Here is a 16,810-nt window from a genome sequence, read left to right as displayed (position 1 = left end):
CAACAAACACTATGACTATAATAGCATAAAAGAACATGAAGACAAATGCTATAAATTTGTAATGAGGTAGCTTACATAGTAGCAAGCACAATGGATTTGGAGTCAGAAAGACCCAAGTTCAAATCCCACCTTAGATACTTACCAGCTGTGTGACCCTAGGCAACTCAATAAGCATTTATTAAGTACCTGCTACATCCCAGGCACTGTGCTAAATGCTTAAGATACAAAAAAAGGCAAGAGATAAGGCAAAAGAACTCAGTCTTATGGGGAAGACAACAAAAAGATATGTACAAATAGGCTATACAGAAAATAAAGAGGAAATAATTAACAGAAGGAAGGTACTATGGTTAAGAGGGATTGGGGATAGCTTCCTATAGAAGGTAGGGTTTTAGCTGGAACTTGAACAAAGCCAGGGAAGAAAATTGGCAGAAACGATGAGGGGGACAGCCAGAAAAATGTTCACAGCCTACAAATGGAGTGTCTTGTTTGTTTAATAGTAAGGAAGTCCACTGTCACTAATTCAAAGAGTACATGCAGAGGTGTGAAGTGTAACAAGACTGAAAAGGTAGGAGGGGCCTGGGTTATGAAGGGCTTTAAATGGCAAACAGAAGATTTGTATTTGATCCTGGATGTTATAGGAAGTCACTGGAGTTTATTGAGTAAAGGATTGACATGATCAGAACTACGCTTTAGGAAAATCACTTTAGAGGCTAAATGGAAGACAGATTGGAGTGGGAAGGGACTTGAGTCAGGCAGAACAATCAGTATGGTACTCAATACTTCAAGCATGAGGTGATGAGGGTCCGTACCAGAGCGGCATCAGTGTCAGAGGAAAGAAAGGGGTGAATTCAAGAAATATTGCAAAGACAATATCAATAGATCTTCACAACAGCTTGGATATGGAGGGGGGCAGTGAGAGATAGTAAGGAATCCAAGATGAGTCCTAGCTTGTGAGCCTGGGGGATTGGGAGGATGGTATTGCCCTCAACAGTAATAGAGAAGTTTGGGAGGGGAGAAGAAGTATTAGGGGGAAAGACAGAAAGTTCAGTTTTGGACATGTGGAGTTTAAGCTATCTACTGGATATCCAGTTCAAGATGTCTAAAAGAAAGTTGGAGATGAGAAGTCAGCAGAGAGATTGGAGCAGGAATGATACTTTTAAAAATCAGCAGCACAGAGATGATAATTAAATCCATGAGAGCTGATGAGATCATCAAGTAATAGAAGGAAAAGAAAAGAAGGCCTAGGACAGAACCCTGTGGGACACCTATGGTTAATACATGTGGTGTGGATGAGAATCCAGCAAAGGAGACTGAGAAGGAACAGTCCAGGAGCTAGTGGTGTTCTGTAAACCTAAAGAGAAGACAGTATCAAAGAGAAGAAGGTGATCAACAGTGTCAAAGGCTGCAGAGAGGTCAAGAAGGATGAGAATTGAGAAAAGGTCATTGGATTTGTCAATTAAGAAATCATTACAGGGCAGCTAGGTGGTGCAGTGGATAGAGCACCAGCCCTGATGTCAGGAGGACCTGAGTTTAAATCTGGCTTCAGACCAAACACTTGACACTTACTATCTGTGTGACCCTGGGCAAGTCACTTCACCTCAATTACCAAAAAAAAAAAAAAAAGGAATCATTGGTAACTTTAAAGAGAGTGGTTTTCAGTGGAAACATAAGGTCAGAAGTTGGATTGTAAAGGGTTAACAAGAGAGGAAGTAGAAGTTTCTATTGTAGACAGTCTTCTCAAGGAGTTTTGCCACAAAGGGAGAAAAGACGTAGGATGATAAAGGGGATGGAAGGATCAAGTGAGAGGTTTTTTAAGATGAAGAAAATTTGAGCATATTCGTAGGTAGTAGAGAAGAAACTAGTAGAATGGAAAAGATGAAGATAATAGAGAGTGAAGACGACAGAGGTGGGAATCTATTGGAGGACACCAGATAGGATCACTTGTGCAAGTAGAAGAGTCTGCCTTGGCAAGGAAAGGATCCACCTCTTCATGTGAGATGGAGTGAAGGAGGAGATAGTGGCAGAAGGCATCTGAGTGATATGAGATGAGGAAGAGGAGAGAGGAGGGAATAATGGCAAATGGCTTCAATTTTTTTTCTATAAAATATGAGACAAGGTTCTCAGCTGAGAGAGTAAAGGGGGAGCCATGAGAGGTTTGAAGAAGGATGGAAAGGTTTGGAAGAGCCAATGTGAAAAGTGGGGTAGTGAACCGATAAGGGAGGTAAAGTAGGATCGCCTGGTGGCAGTGAAGACCCACTTGAGGTTGTGTAACATAAATCTGTGGTAGATCCAGTCAAAATGGTGACATGGTTTTCTCTGCCTTTGTTCAGCAACATATGTATAGTAATAAAGGCAGTGGGTATTGAAAGTGGTCCAAGGCTGAGAGTTGGCAAGGCACAATTGGCAACATGATTTTGTTTTGTTTTGTTTTGTTTTGAGGATGGAGAAGACTCAAGAGAAGAGGATGCTGTAAAGTTAAACTAGTTCACCAGATGGTCGTGAAGGAGAAAAGAGACAAGAGTGCTTTGTGCCGGGGCAATGGCTTGAGAGAGAACTGAGGGATCAAGGAGGGTTTGGAGGTCGTGGTGTGGACAAATGAGGACTTGGTTTGGGAAGGCAGAAAGAGTGGTGGAAAGCCAATAGATTATGGTCAGATAAGGGGATTTCAGAATTCTTGAACATGGAGATGGTACATTTGTGGGTGATGGCAAGATCAAGGTCTGACCATCTTTGTGTGTAAGTGAGATGGGGTGAAAGAGTAGCTCATGGAAGGTTGAGTAGGTGGAGGAGCTGAATGCTTTACAGAACTAATCTGTAAGATGGGTATGCCTTGCAGGCTATTTGGAGGCTCAGATAAGATCATCTATGTAAAGTGCTTCACAAACCTTGAAGTCACACACATATGCACATGTATATTACATATGCAAGTGTGTGTGTGAGTGTGTGTGTGTGTTAGCTATTAATGACTAGTCTTAGCCCTGCAAAGAGATAAAGAATTGTACTTCTCTATTTTCTTGGAGAGGTGGGAGGCTTTGGGTTCAGAATGCTGCAAATGCTATCAGACACAGTTACCCTATTGTCTTTGCTTAACTGTTCTTTGCGGTGGGAAGAGGCTGCTTAGGCTAGAGAATGGAGCAGAGGAGAGGGAGGTATTAGAAAATAATGATGCTGTTTTGTTAAAATAAAAGGTATCAAGAAAAAAAAGAGAAGGTTAAAAAAAAGCCTATGCATCAGTGGAAGGGAGCATTCCCATGGATAAGAATCCCTGAATTATTGAAGTTTGTTTGAGAAAGACCTATGAAGTTTAACTTTTGTTTCAATTGTTTAAGAACAGGGAGGTAACTGATGACTCAGAATGCAGATGGAAGCATTTTTTTTCTTTCTTGCCTTTTTTCTGATAATGGTTTATATGGAAATTTACTTTGCATGACTATAATATTTGTAACAAATTTTATTTTTCTTGCCTTCATGGATAGGAGAAGGAGAGAGGAGGGAAGAAATTTGAACTTGAAAAAGAATTTTTAAAATCTCTGTGCTTTAAAAATAAATAAATAAAAATTAAATTAATAAAAAGAGAACATGTAGAAGAAATAACCAAAAAAGTGCAGAAGGAAACATAAAGAAAGAAATTTTGTTACTATCTTGTTGCACTGTAAAAAATATATATATATATAACATGATGAGGAATTTAAAATTGTCAAGTTGCAGCTTTGACTGCATAGCTGGTCAGTTTCTCCAGGCAATTAAAAACACGTTTCTCAGAAGAGGTTTTATTTTGTTTCATCCCCTCTCTCCCCAACCTGCTTTGTAGTTTCCAATTAATTAAATAGGGACACTTCTCTTAAGTACCTGCTTTGACTGATAAAGTAGTTGAGAGCAGCCTTCATTTTCCTTTCTGACTCTTCCTCTGAAACTTTGATCAATTCTTTGACTTCTTCTATACTTTCTTCCTGAAAACAAAAAGCAAAGGAAAAAACTCATGAGCTGCTTCAGAGGGGTCTTACCTGTCACCTGCTATGATCACCTATGTTGCATTTGTCTAATTTTATGTGATACCAGGTTGGGGAGGGATGTTCCCCAGGCTTTTTATACCTGGGGCTGTCTTGCACTAGATATTGATTAATCACTCAATTAGCATACACCTATTAAGCACCCTAAGGGCCAGACCCTGTGCTAGGCATTGGGGATACAAACAGAAGTCCAATTTGATCCAATCCTCTCCTGTTTCTTCCAGGCCTCATCATTCATTCCTCTACATTCTACTAACACACTAGAGCCTTCTCCAATCTTAAAAAGCCTTCACTTAACCCTCATATCCCCTCAAGTTACCTTCCTATATCTCTCCTCCCTTTAATTACCAGGCTCCTAGAAAAAGTCAGTTTTACTCACAATTGCTACTCCTTCACTTCTTAACCCCATGCCATCTAGCTTCTTACCTTAATACTCCAGTGAAACTGCATTCTCCAAAAATGACAAAGATTGCTTTTTTTTCAAAATTCAGTCCCCTTTTCTTAGTCCTCATCTTTTTTTTTTAATTTCAGAAGCTTTTGATACTATTGACTACCTCCCTAGTACCTTCTTCCTCTGGCTTCTATGACTCTTTTCCATAGGTGTTTAATATATGTTAATTCATTGGTTGGTTGGTTCTCCACTCCGGCCTGATCACTTATTCTCAGTCTCTTTTGTTGGATCATTATTTATCTCCTATCCACCCTCTCTCCCCATGACCCCATCCCCAAGGCTGGCTTCTTCTCAAATTTTATCCTGGGAGCTCTTTTCTCTCCACATTTTCTCCCTTGCAGAATTCTTCTGATATCATGGCTTCAGCTGTCACTTATGAACCAGGAAAATACACTAGAAGGGATCAGAAAATTTGAGCTATCCAACTGCCTCATTTTTTAAAGAGGAAACTGAAGATCAGAGAATTTCAGTGACTTACCAAAGATCACACACGTAGTAACTAGCAGAGTTAGGAGTTAAACCCAGGTTCTCTTTGTAATATATCATTCTACTTCCCTGTACTTATGGATGATTTGGTATTATATATATGTTGTATATGTGTGTACATGTGTATATATATATATATATAATTAATATATATTTAATTGCTAGCATTTTTTATAGAGCTTTAAGGCTTACCAAGCACTTTGCATGTGTTAACTCATTTGATTTTAAAATGACCATTCAAGGTAGTTGCTATTATAATCCCTATCTTAAAGATGAAGAAACAGAGGTAAAAAGAGATCAAGTGTCTTGCCTGGAGTCACACAACTAATTAAGTATCTGAGATAAGATTTTAATTCAAGTCTTCTGACTCCAAACTCTGTTTTCTATCCATAGTACCACCTATCTGTCCCTAGCTGTGGCTATATTTTCCTTCAGGAATGAAAGCTCCATGAGGGAAGGAATCTTGTCTTATTTAAACTCTGTATCTCCCCAAGCTAGCACCATGCTGAATACACAGAGTGTAGTAAGTATAAATAGAGCAGCCAGGTGGCACAGTGGATAGAGCACCAGCCCTGGAGTCAGGAAGAGAATAAAAGGATTGCTCTAGGTCATTAGAATACCAAGCCTGGAGTCACAAAGACTCCCCTATCTCAGCTCAAATCTAGCCTCAGACACTTATTAGCTGTGTGACCCTAGGCAAGTTATTTCACCTTTTTACCTCAGTTTCCTCATCTGTAAAATGAGCTGAAGAAGGAAATGGCAAACTACTCCAGTATCTTTGCCAAGAAAACCCCAAATGGGGTCACAAAGAGTTGGAAATGACTGAAAAATGACAGAACAACACCAACAACAATAAATATTTAAATGTAATTGAATCAGTACTCTTAGAAATATATTTGTCCAAAATAGAAGAACCAGCCTTACACATAGATGAAGCCATCTGCCAAGTAACTAGGCATAATTTAACAGAAGGAAAAGGCCCCTCTGCCCCATCTGTTTACTGATGCCTAAAATTCTATTCAAAAGAGACAAAGCCTTTCATTAGAAAATGAGAAATGAAAGTTCAAATACATACAGACAGGGAGTATATTGATAAAAATTCCCATTGTAGTGTAGGGAATTGAGGTAAGTAACAGAAAGTAGAGGCTGAAGATGTCAAAGAAAGACTCCATGTCTTAGAGTTATCTTGGAGTTGGCCTTGTGTCAAAACAGTTCAGTTCTTTAAAATCTAGCCCACAGATCTAGAGCCCTCAATCTTGGAGGAAATTTCACATTTTGCAAAAGAAATTTCTTGTTCCTAGATTAAGCCGAAGGATTGGGAGGAGGGGGTGTTTGAGGGTGAGTGAAATAAAGAGGAACTCTGCCAAAATGTGCAATCTCAGCAAATGTTTGGTGAAACTCAAGCCAAGACTCTTTTCTAGGTAGCTCAGAAATGTTTCCTGTCCCCCTGGTTCTTCATTCATTTTAAAGACCTCACCCCATCAAAAGCACTTACTAGGCTGTCAGCCATTCTGTCCAGCATATTGGACCAATGGAGCCTGAAGATCTGATCTCCCCATGAGCTCATGAAGTAGACACATGGCTTCTTGGCCTCGAATGGCAAGTAGTGATAATTCCTGTGAAAGACATTGCACATTGTAGCTGGTTAAAAATGAGCAGGTTTCAGAAAAGCAAAGTATCATAATAGAAAGAATGTTGGACCTGGGGTCAGAAGAAGCCTGGGCTCATATACTGATTGTGACACTAAATAATTATTGTGAGTGTGGGAATGTAGTTTATCTCTTTGAGCCTCAGTGTTCTCATCCTTAAAATGGATATAGTAATACCTGTATTATTTGCCTTATAAGACTCAAGTAAGATAAAAAATATAAATTGCTTTGTAAATCTTAAAGTATTCATAAAATTTTGGTTTTTGATTCGGTAAGTATGTATTAAGTGCCTCCTGTGTGCTAGGAACTAGAGATACAAAGACAAAATAAAATAAAATCTGTCCTTAAAGATTCGGCATTGAATTGTAATTATCGAGACAATTTAGCTACTTGTCATGGGCAGCTAAGTGACACACTAGATAGAGGGCCAGACCTGAAGTCAGGCAGACCTGAGTCCAAATCCAGCCTCAGACACTTACTAGCTGTGTGGCCCCTGGCAAGTCACTTACCACTGTTGCCTCAGTTTCTTCATCTGTAAAATGAGCTGGAGAAGGAAATGGCAAACCACTCCAGTATCTTTTGCCAACCCAAACGGGGTCACAAAGAGTTGGGCACAACTGAAATGACTGAAGAAAAGCAACAAAAAGCTACATGCCTTCTACTTTCAGGGATTTGTCCAAGAACAATAGACTGAGCACTCATTCTTTGGACATTGAATGGGGTAGAGGAGCATGAAATTGATAAGTAACATTCAGGAGGCCACAAGAATAACAACTCCAATAATTGTAGATGACATTTTATAATGCATTAAGGGTCACAAAGACCTTACAGGCATCATCACATTTAATCCTTTTAATCCTCACACTGACGCTGTGAGCTAGGTAGGGCAGGTATTATGATCTTCATTCTATAAAGGCAGAAACAGGCTCAAACAGATAAAAATAACTCATCCAAGGTCATACAGCTGGTAAGTGATGATTCTAGGGTTTGAAGCCAAGTAGTTACTAGCATTTTTGGGGAGCCTAAGACCTGAATTTGCAAGAAACATAAGTACTATCAAATTAATTTTTTAAGAAGATAAATTCAGTTAGGTGGATGACCAATAGACACTTGGAACACATTAAGACTACTCCACAGCCAAAGGTGGAGAAAGAAAGAGCGCTCAACATCTGGTAAGTTCCTTCTAAAATGAATTATTTTGGGGGTACCTAGGTGACACAGAGAATAGGGTACTGGGCCTGGAGCCAGGAGGACCTGAGTTCAAATCCAGCATGAGACACTTACTAGCTATGTGACCTTGGGCAAGTCACTTAATCCTGATTGCCTCCCAAAATAAATAAATAAAATTAATTATCCTTTCTGAGTCCTAAACTCAATTGCTTCTCCATTGCTGAAGGAGTGTAAATGCTGTCAATACCCTCTGCATTTTGGCATCCTGGGACAAAGATCACGTTTCCCTCACCTTCTTACATCTTCATTCCTGATTCTAAATCTAGTGGTCTTTCCTCTATATTGTACTTCTTCGTATCAAGCGTGGCATAAATTGTCAACAGAAATGCTGGAAGACGGCATGTGATCCAGGTGGAGTAATGTGAGTCAGGAAAGGCTTTTTTTCAAGAGTTAAATATCTAACTGGACCCTAAAGGAAATGTTTGAGGGGAACATGATACAGCAGAAAGAATGCTGATTTGAGTTAGAAGGCATAGATTCTGGTCCAAGTTCTGCTGGGCAAATCATGTCTCCTCAGGCCCCTCCTCAGTAAAATGTGGACATTGGATTAAGTGATCTCTAAGGTCCCTGTCTGACCGATCCTTCTAAGATAGCTGGAGAAAGGGAAAGAGGAAATCCCCCTTCCTGGGGCATGAAGCCCAGAGACACACAGAGGAGAAGAGTCTAGTGAAGAGAAGAAAGTAGTATGGTAGACCAGAAAAACAATTAGACCGGGACTCAAGGAATGTGAATTAGTAGAAGGATGGTAGAAATGGGAAATATGAATTAGTAAATGTGAATGGTACATTCATTAAGAGACTCATGCTTTTTCCCTCCATTATAGAAAGCTGAAGAATGAATTTCATCTTGGAAGGGTCTTAAGGTTTTCTCCAGCACAAATTCCTTCCAAGGCAAATGATAAAATTAGCAAAGAAGCCCCTGCAGTCTGTTCTGCAGGATAAAAACCTAACAGATGCCTGATCTATTGTAAGAGAAGCCAGATAGATTCCTGGCAGAAACTGGTGTTTGTTATTGCATCAGGAGGAGAAAAGGTCAGGGACCAAACTGCTATCTTTGTGCTATCTCAGTTAAAATGATTACCCTGAGATTCCCATGTTTAAATAAATTCCCAAGTGGTATTTCACTTGGTTCTAATATTTCTTTGGGTTATTCAACAGCCAATGCTGGGATAGTTTTCCCTTTTCTAGTTTCAATAACTGGGAAGGATAGGATTTCTGTCTCAAGATATGTGGTAATATATGGAGATGGAAAGTAGAGAAAATCGGAAAAGAAAAAAAGGAGGGATCTACAAGGGCACTATGGTGGCACCTAAGGGGGAGAGGATGACTCTGGAGGTTGGCCCTATGTTGTATGAAAGAAACGGATTTGAAAATAACGGGACTTGAAAAGTTCACTCTCACCTGACTTAAGAAACTAGTGTGTTGGCTGGCTGTGCATACATGGGGCCATGATGAATGGCAGAAGTTAAGAGCCCAACACTCCATCTTCTGTCCCCCTAGGATAGCAAGGAACAGTAGATCAAAGAAGGCTTTGGTAGGAAAACTACCAGAGCAGCCCTCTCTTTTTCTAGATTATAAGTGAGTTTCAATCCTCCTTAATTCTAGTGCCTTCCCTCTGCTGATTGATTATCTCCAATTTGTCGATGTATAGCTTGTTCATACACAGTTGTTTGCCTTTTGTCTCCCCTTGAGCTCCTTGAGAGCAGGGATTATCTTTTGTCTTTCTTTGTAGGCCTAGAATTTATCACAGTGACTGGCACATAGTAGATGCTTAATAAATGTTTATTTTCTGGGCACCAATAATCACTCATTCTAGCTTTCTGTTTCATTTCCCTCCTTTAAAATATACTGTCTTCTTTGCTGTGAATTACCTGCACGCTTGAAAACGGAAAGTCAGTCTCACAATACTGGTGGGGGGGGATATGATTTCCCTAAATTTCTGGGTAGAGATTATAAGTCAAGAGAGTGAGAAAATTCCCCACAGCTTACATAGGTCCTTTGTGCCATGAGAGTGCAATCCCTCCTCATCTTCGCCTCTTAGAATCTGTTATTTCCTTCAAAACTCTGCTCAAGCTCTACCTCCTACATGAAGTCTTTCCTGATTCCCTGAGCTATTAGCACTCACTCCTGAAAAATGTACCTTGCATAAAATCTGAGTTGAGTTTTAAGCTTTAATTGTTTAGGAAAGGTTTCATGTAGGCTCCAAGTAATTAAAGCTTAAAACTGCGCTAAGACTTTTGGGATACCCTGTATTTTCTATCTACTTATATGAATGTATATGTTGTTTACCAGATAGAATGTAAACTTCTTGAGGGCAAGGTATATTTCAGTTTTGCCTTTGTATCTCCAACACTTGGGCATATAGTAGGAAAGAGATAGGGATGAAGACTGGACCTGGGTCATTGGTAGAAACATCAAGTACTGCAACTAAAATAATTAAGAAATAAATATACCTCCAGTCTAAAGTCCTTTCTAGATTTATCAGAATTAAGAAATCCTTATGAATATTTAATCAAACTTCAAATTAATCAAATTTTCCTCCTCAAAATTCTTTTCCTCTTTCTTTCAAACTATTTTATTTAGCCCCAGTTTCCTTGAAGCCTCAATACAGAGGACACTTAATTTTTTTAAGTCTTTCCTGATTCCCCTAGTTGCTAGTGCCTTCTCTTTCGTCAAATTATCATGCATATACACAGCTAATTATATGTTGTAGTTTCTTCCAGAGAACATAGGCTTCTTGAGGGTAGAGACCATCTTCTGGTTTTGTCTTTGTATCTCCAGTGCTTTGAACATATTAGGCACTCAATAAATGTTCATTAGACTGGATTAGATTGGATCAGACCTCTTGGGGTCTCATTTTTCTTCTCTCAAATGAAAAATTCTGACTAGATAATAATAATAATAATAATAATAATAACTGGCATGAATAAAACACTTCAATATTTAAAAACATATGTTTAATACATGCATGTGTGTATATTATACATATCTATCTATATCTATATCTGTCTTTCTATCTATCTATTTTCTCATTAGATGATCTCTAAGGTCCCTTCTAGCTTAAAAGTTAAAATCACAGAATCATAGAATCTTGGAGTTTGAAGAAGCCCTAAAGATTTCCTAGTCCTATGCTTCCCTGAATCTACTTAGGGCCTTGTTAGCCTTTGAAATGCCTGAATGAAAAGGCTCCATAAGTGACTAGTATCATTACATTCGTCATTATGATTACACCTTTAAATGTGCTGCCTGCCTGTTTCCACTCAATGAGCTTTTGGTAAGCTATTAAAGTAGAGAATAATACTCATAGATTAACTCATTCTCGGAACACTGGGCTATGTGTGTCTGGCGACATGAGGGAGCTGTCAAATCACACTCCTGCAGTGGAAGGCCCGGAGCCTGACCCAAAGCATAGACTGATCACCAAGGCTGACACTCCCCACCTGTTCCCTTCTGTCACCAGGGGCTTCTCGGGGTGTGTGGTGGACATGGAAGGGATGGCAATGTCATGGGCAGAGTCGACACTGCCTTCCTGAAGCAGAGGCGCATTCTCCTCTTCTGATGTTTCTGAAGATTTCTTCTTACTTCCGTGGTAGGAACCCCCATCAATCAGATTTCCAAAGTTACCTTTAAAAAGGAAATTAAGAACGAGAGAGGCAGTAAGGTTAATGTTCTCTAGAATTGTCCAGATTTAAGATAACAGGTTGATGAAATATAGGAAAGGAACACGTTTTGCGTTGTCTCCCATATATTTCAAGAACAGGGGCAGGGGGACTAATGTATCAACCTGAAGTCTCCAAGCTATATTGGTTGTGTAAAATAATTGAGATTGTAGGTTAAAAATCACCCCCTTTAGATAGTAAGCTCCTTGAGGCCAGGGAGCATGTCTTTCAATTGACTATATATGGTATATACTGCTGGCTCTTTTTTAAAAAAATAAAATATCATTTATTTGAATTACACTAGTTTAGATTAAATGGAATAGTATTTTGCAGTGAAGAGTGGAGGCTTTGGAGAAAAGGCAAGATAAGCTTGGGGAATGAATAAAGAAGTTTAAAATGGGGCAGCTAGGTGGCATAGTGTCTAAGCTCCGGCCTTGGAGTCAGGAGGACCTGAGTTCAAATGTGACCTCAGACACTTGACACGTATTAGCTGTGTGACCCTGGGCAAGTCACTTAACCCCGATTGCCTCACCAAAAGCAAAAAAAAAAAAAAGTCAAAAACACAGTAATAATGATTGACATATTTTCACTTTAAGATCTGAAAAGCCTTTTATAGACCTTTTCTCACTTGAGCCCCACAGCAACCCTGGGATATGAGTACGATAGGAATTACCCCCATTGCTCAGATCAGAGAACTGAAATCACAACACAAGGCATACATGTCTGTCACCCAGGACATGGCTCATCTTGGAACAACTCATTTCCAGGAGTTTCGTTAGCTGGGGATTTTTTTTTTTCCAGTCAGAGCAACTCATGAAGCCAGTTAAGGAAGCTGTAGAATGGTTGTCATCTATGTGTATGGAAGGAGCCCTAACCTTGATGAAATCATAGATCTGACATGCCACAGTTTAAGAATACTGGTTGTGGTGTCCCAGGATATGGGTTTGAATCTCACCTCTGATATTTGCTTCCCATGTTACCTTGGGGCAAGTTTTACGAGCTCCCTGGGCTATAAAATGAGGGGATTGAATAAGAAGGCCTCTGAAGTCCCTTATGGCTTTAGATAGATAGGATCTTATGAGCCTTTAAAGCTGATGAAATCACGGAGAGGCTAACTGATACAAAGAAGACATCTACATGGTTCAATGGATAGAGCATTGGACTTGGAGTCAGGAAAACCTGAGTTCAGATCTGACTCCAAAGTTTAGTGGTGTTACCCCGAGCAAGTCAGCTAACTTCCGTCTACCTTAGTTTCCTCATCACTATAATGGAGATAATCGCATCATTTATCATCTAGGGTTAGGATCAGATAAGAGAACATATAAAATAATTTGCAAACCTTAAAGTGCCATAGTTGTTGTTTAGTCATTTTCATTCATGTCTGACTCTTCCTGACTCCATTTGGGGTCAACTGGAGGGGTTTGCCATTACCTTCTCCAGCTCATTTTACAGATCTGGAAACTGAGGCAAACAGGGTGAAGTGACTTGCCCAGGATCACACAGCTAGTAAGTGTCTGAGGCTGAATTTGAACTCAGGAAAAGGAGTCTTCTCTACTCCAAGCCTGGCACTCTATTCACTGCACCGTTTGGCTGCCCAAAGTGCCATATAAATGCTAACTATCATTATTGTTGATATGTTTATTTTTTATTTTTATTTATTTTATTTTTAACTCATGGAATAAAACAAGCAATTCTGTAACACAGTATAATAAAAAAAAAGATGATATGTTTAAAGAGCATTGGCTTTAGAGTCAGTGAATCTTCTTCAAAATCTTTCCTCTACTAACTTTGTATTTCTATTGTATATACTTCTTATTTGCTTCTCTGAGTACAAGTTGTTTCTTTCCAATAAAATGTAAGCTCCCTGAGCATAGGCACTATTTCCTTTTTGTCTTTTTCTACTCCTGGTACCTAGACAATGCCCAGCACAAAATTTGCGTTGAAACGAATTAAGCTTCAAAGTTCCAGAATGACTAAGCAAAATTCCACTAAATCTATGTGAAGAAAGCCATCTCCTAATCTGTGTTTGGTCTAAAATCCCATCTCAGAAATGATAGGCCAAAATAAAGGAGCTTACTCTGGCAAGAAGTTCACTAAATGGTGTTTGTTTTGTTTTCTTTTTTTTCAAACCTTATTAATCAAAGTGTGCAAAAAAATACCTTCCTCTAAAAACAAACTGATTTTTAGAGGTTCTGATAAGTTTCTTTTTCTTTCTTTTTTCTTTTCTTTTTTAAATTTATATATTTTTAGTTTTCAACATTCACTTCCACAAATTTTTGAGTTCCAAATGTTCTCCCCATCTCATCCCTCCCCCGACTCCAAGATGGCATGCATTTTGTACACCCCTTCCCCTAATACGCCCTCCCTTCTATCTCTCCCCCCTTCTCTTTTTTGGGGTTTTTTTTTCTGGCTAGGCAATGGGATTAAGTGACTTGCCCAGGGTCACACAGCTAGTAAGTGTTATGTGTCTGAGGCTGGATTTGAACTCAGGTCCTCCTGAATCCAGAGCCAGTGCTCTATCCACTGTGCAATCTAGCTGCCCCTCCCCCCCTTTTCTTATCCCTTCCCCTTCTATTTTCCTGTAGGGCAGGATAAATTTCTATACCCCCATTTCCAGTATTTCTTATTTCCCAGTTGCATGTGAAAAGAATTTTTAACATGTGTTTTGAAACTTTGGGTTCCAAATTTTCTCCCTTCCTCCCTCCTCAACCACCCTCATTGAAAAGCAAGCAACTTGATACAGGTTATACATCTATAGTCATGCAAAACATTTCCATAGTAGTCATGTTGTGAAAAACTAAGTATATTTCCCTTCATCCTATCCCACCCCCCATTTATTCTATTCTCTCTTTTGACCCAGTGCCTCCTCAGATGTGTTTGCTTCTGATTATCCCCTCTCACAATCTGCCCTTCCCTCTATCATGTCCCTGCTTTCTTGTCCCCTCCCCCCCATTTTCCTGTAAGTTAAGATGGATTTCCATATCCAATTGAGTGTGTATGTTATTCCCTCCTTAAGCCAAATCCTATGAGAATAAGATTCACTCATTCCCTCTCACCTTCCCCCATTTCCCCTCCACTGTAAAAGCCTTTTCTTGTCTGTTTCATGTGAGATAATTTACTCCATTCTATCTCTCCCTTTCTCCTTCTCCCAGTATAATCCTCTCACCCCTTAGTTTTATTCTCCAGATATGACCCCTTCATCCTCAACTCATCCTGTGCCCTCTATCTATCTATCTATATACATATAATTTTTCCCCCAAACTACCCTAATACTGACAAAGGTCTCATGAGTTACAAATATCATCTTTCCATGCAGGAATGTAAACAGTTCAACCTTAATAAGTCTCTTAGGATTTCTCTTTCCTGTTTACCTCTTCATGTTTCACTTGAGTCTTGTATTTGAAAGTCAAATTTTCTGTTCACCTCTGGTCTTTTCATTAAGAATGCTTGAAAGTCCCTATTTCACTAAATAACCATTTTCCCCCCAAAGGATTATACTCACTTTTGCTGCGTAGGTGATTCTTGGTTGTAATCCTGTATCCTTTGCCCTCCAGAATGTCATATTCTGAGCCCTGCGGTCCTTTAATGTAGAAGCTGCTAAATCTTACGTTATCCTGATTGTGTTTTCACAATACTTGAATTGTTTCTTTCTGGCTGCTTGCAATATTTTCTCCTTGATGTGGGAACTCTGGAATTTGGCTACAATATTCCTAGGAGTTTTCCTTTGGGGCTCTCTTTCAGGAGGTGATTGGTGGATTCTTTCCATTTCTATTTAGCCCTCTGGTTCTAAAATAGCAGGGCAGTTTTCTTTGATAATTTCATGAAAGATGATGCCTAGGTTCTTTTTTTGATCATGACTTTCAGATATTCCAATAATTTTTAAATTCCCTCTCCTGGATCTATTTTCCAGGTCAGTTGTTTTTCCATTGAAATATTTCATATTGTTTTCTATTTTTTCATTCTTTTGGATTTGTTTTACAGTGTCTTGATTTCTCATAAAGTCACTAGTTTCCAATTGCTCCATTCTAATTTTTAAGGAAATATTTTCTTCAGTAAGCTTTTGGACTTCCTTTTCCATTTGGCCAATTTTGCTTTTTAAAGCATTCTTCTCCTCACTAGCGTTTTGGACCTCTTTTGCCACTTGTGTTAGTCTATTTTTTAAGGTGTTATTTTCTTCAGTATATTTTTGGGTCTATGTTTTGTTTTCCTACTAAAGAGTGGAGTTAAAATTTTCCTCTACCTAATCACACCATTACAGACAAGAGTTTTTAGTTACAGTAACATATGGCTATCTATATTGAACTAATCTTTGTCATAAGAAGAACTAGGCCAGACTTACCTATAGAAACCTCAAAGCTGATAGGTTTGTCTCCAATTTTCCGGTCAATCATGGTAGCTTCAAAAAATGCTCCAAAGAGTAGGAAATCTTCATATTTTTCTGGTACAAGCTATAGAAGAGATAACATATATTCAATAATATTGGCTTGAGTTTTTTGTTTGTTTGTTTTATGGATTTGTTTTTCATCCAGGAAGCTAGATCAGCAATGTTTACCTGATTCCAGTATTCAAAGCATTGATCCTGCGTAGCTTACAGATGAATTATTATATTAGCTGATAATGGCATTTTATTATGCCTATGTTTAGCACAAAGTGAGAGCAGACAACTGATCCAAATGGAGCTGTTGGTCTGAATTGTTTCAGGCCTAACTTGAATTCTGAAGACCAAGCTGCAGCACCTAACAGAACCTTAAACACATCAGGATCTCAATACATTTTTTATTGAATGAATAAATGACCCTAAATCTGTTTTGCATCATGATAAGAGTCCATTAGTGTGCATTTGTTGTAGTCAATACTATAAAGAATCATGGGAATTAGAGCCAAAGAACCTTGTTGATCAATAGTCCAATTCCCTCCTTTTTTATAGGAGGAAATTCAGACTCAGAGAACTTAAGGGAAGGCATGTGCACATGCGTGCACGTGTGCATGTATTTGTGTGTGTGTTTGTGTGTCCGTATTTGTGTGTACATGCATGTGTGTAAAACTTGAAGGCAGGGAAATTAGAAAGAGGGGTGGGTTTAGAAAGAAAGATAAAACATTCTGATCTAAACATGTTATCATAGATAGAAGAACTAACTATCACCTTCTAAGGTTTGCCCTTAAAATATCTTATTTACCTTATTTTAAAATAAGGTAAAGGTTAATCTGAGTTAAATCAGTTAAAGGAAATATATATATATATATAGATACATACATACATGTGTGCATGTGTACATATATGCACATATACATATCTAATGTTTCATTTTGGCACATTTCTTTCCTA

At 38.8% G+C, this 16,810-nt stretch overlaps 1 protein-coding gene across 1 annotated transcript in view; it reads right to left on the bottom strand.

The window, feature by feature from the left end:
* Positions 1 to 16,810, bottom strand: part of LOC114030668 (fer-1-like protein 6) — a 193,435-nt gene that overhangs the window by 134,366 nt on the left and 42,259 nt on the right. The window contains exons 11-14 of the mRNA XM_027845519.1: positions 15,824 to 15,932; positions 11,266 to 11,449; positions 6,443 to 6,563; positions 3,850 to 3,950 (exon numbers count right to left, since the gene is read on the bottom strand). Coding sequence (XP_027701320.1) covers positions 3,850 to 3,950; positions 6,443 to 6,563; positions 11,266 to 11,449; positions 15,824 to 15,932 — 515 coding nt within the window. The remainder of the gene's footprint in view (positions 1 to 3,849; positions 3,951 to 6,442; positions 6,564 to 11,265; positions 11,450 to 15,823; positions 15,933 to 16,810) is intronic.

The sequence above is a fragment of the Vombatus ursinus genome, unplaced genomic scaffold (assembly GCF_900497805.2).
Source record: "Vombatus ursinus unplaced genomic scaffold, bare-nosed wombat genome assembly UNPS02014973.1, whole genome shotgun sequence".
Lineage (NCBI taxonomy): Eukaryota > Metazoa > Chordata > Mammalia > Diprotodontia > Vombatidae > Vombatus > Vombatus ursinus.
This window is presented reverse-complemented; position numbering and strand designations above follow the sequence as displayed.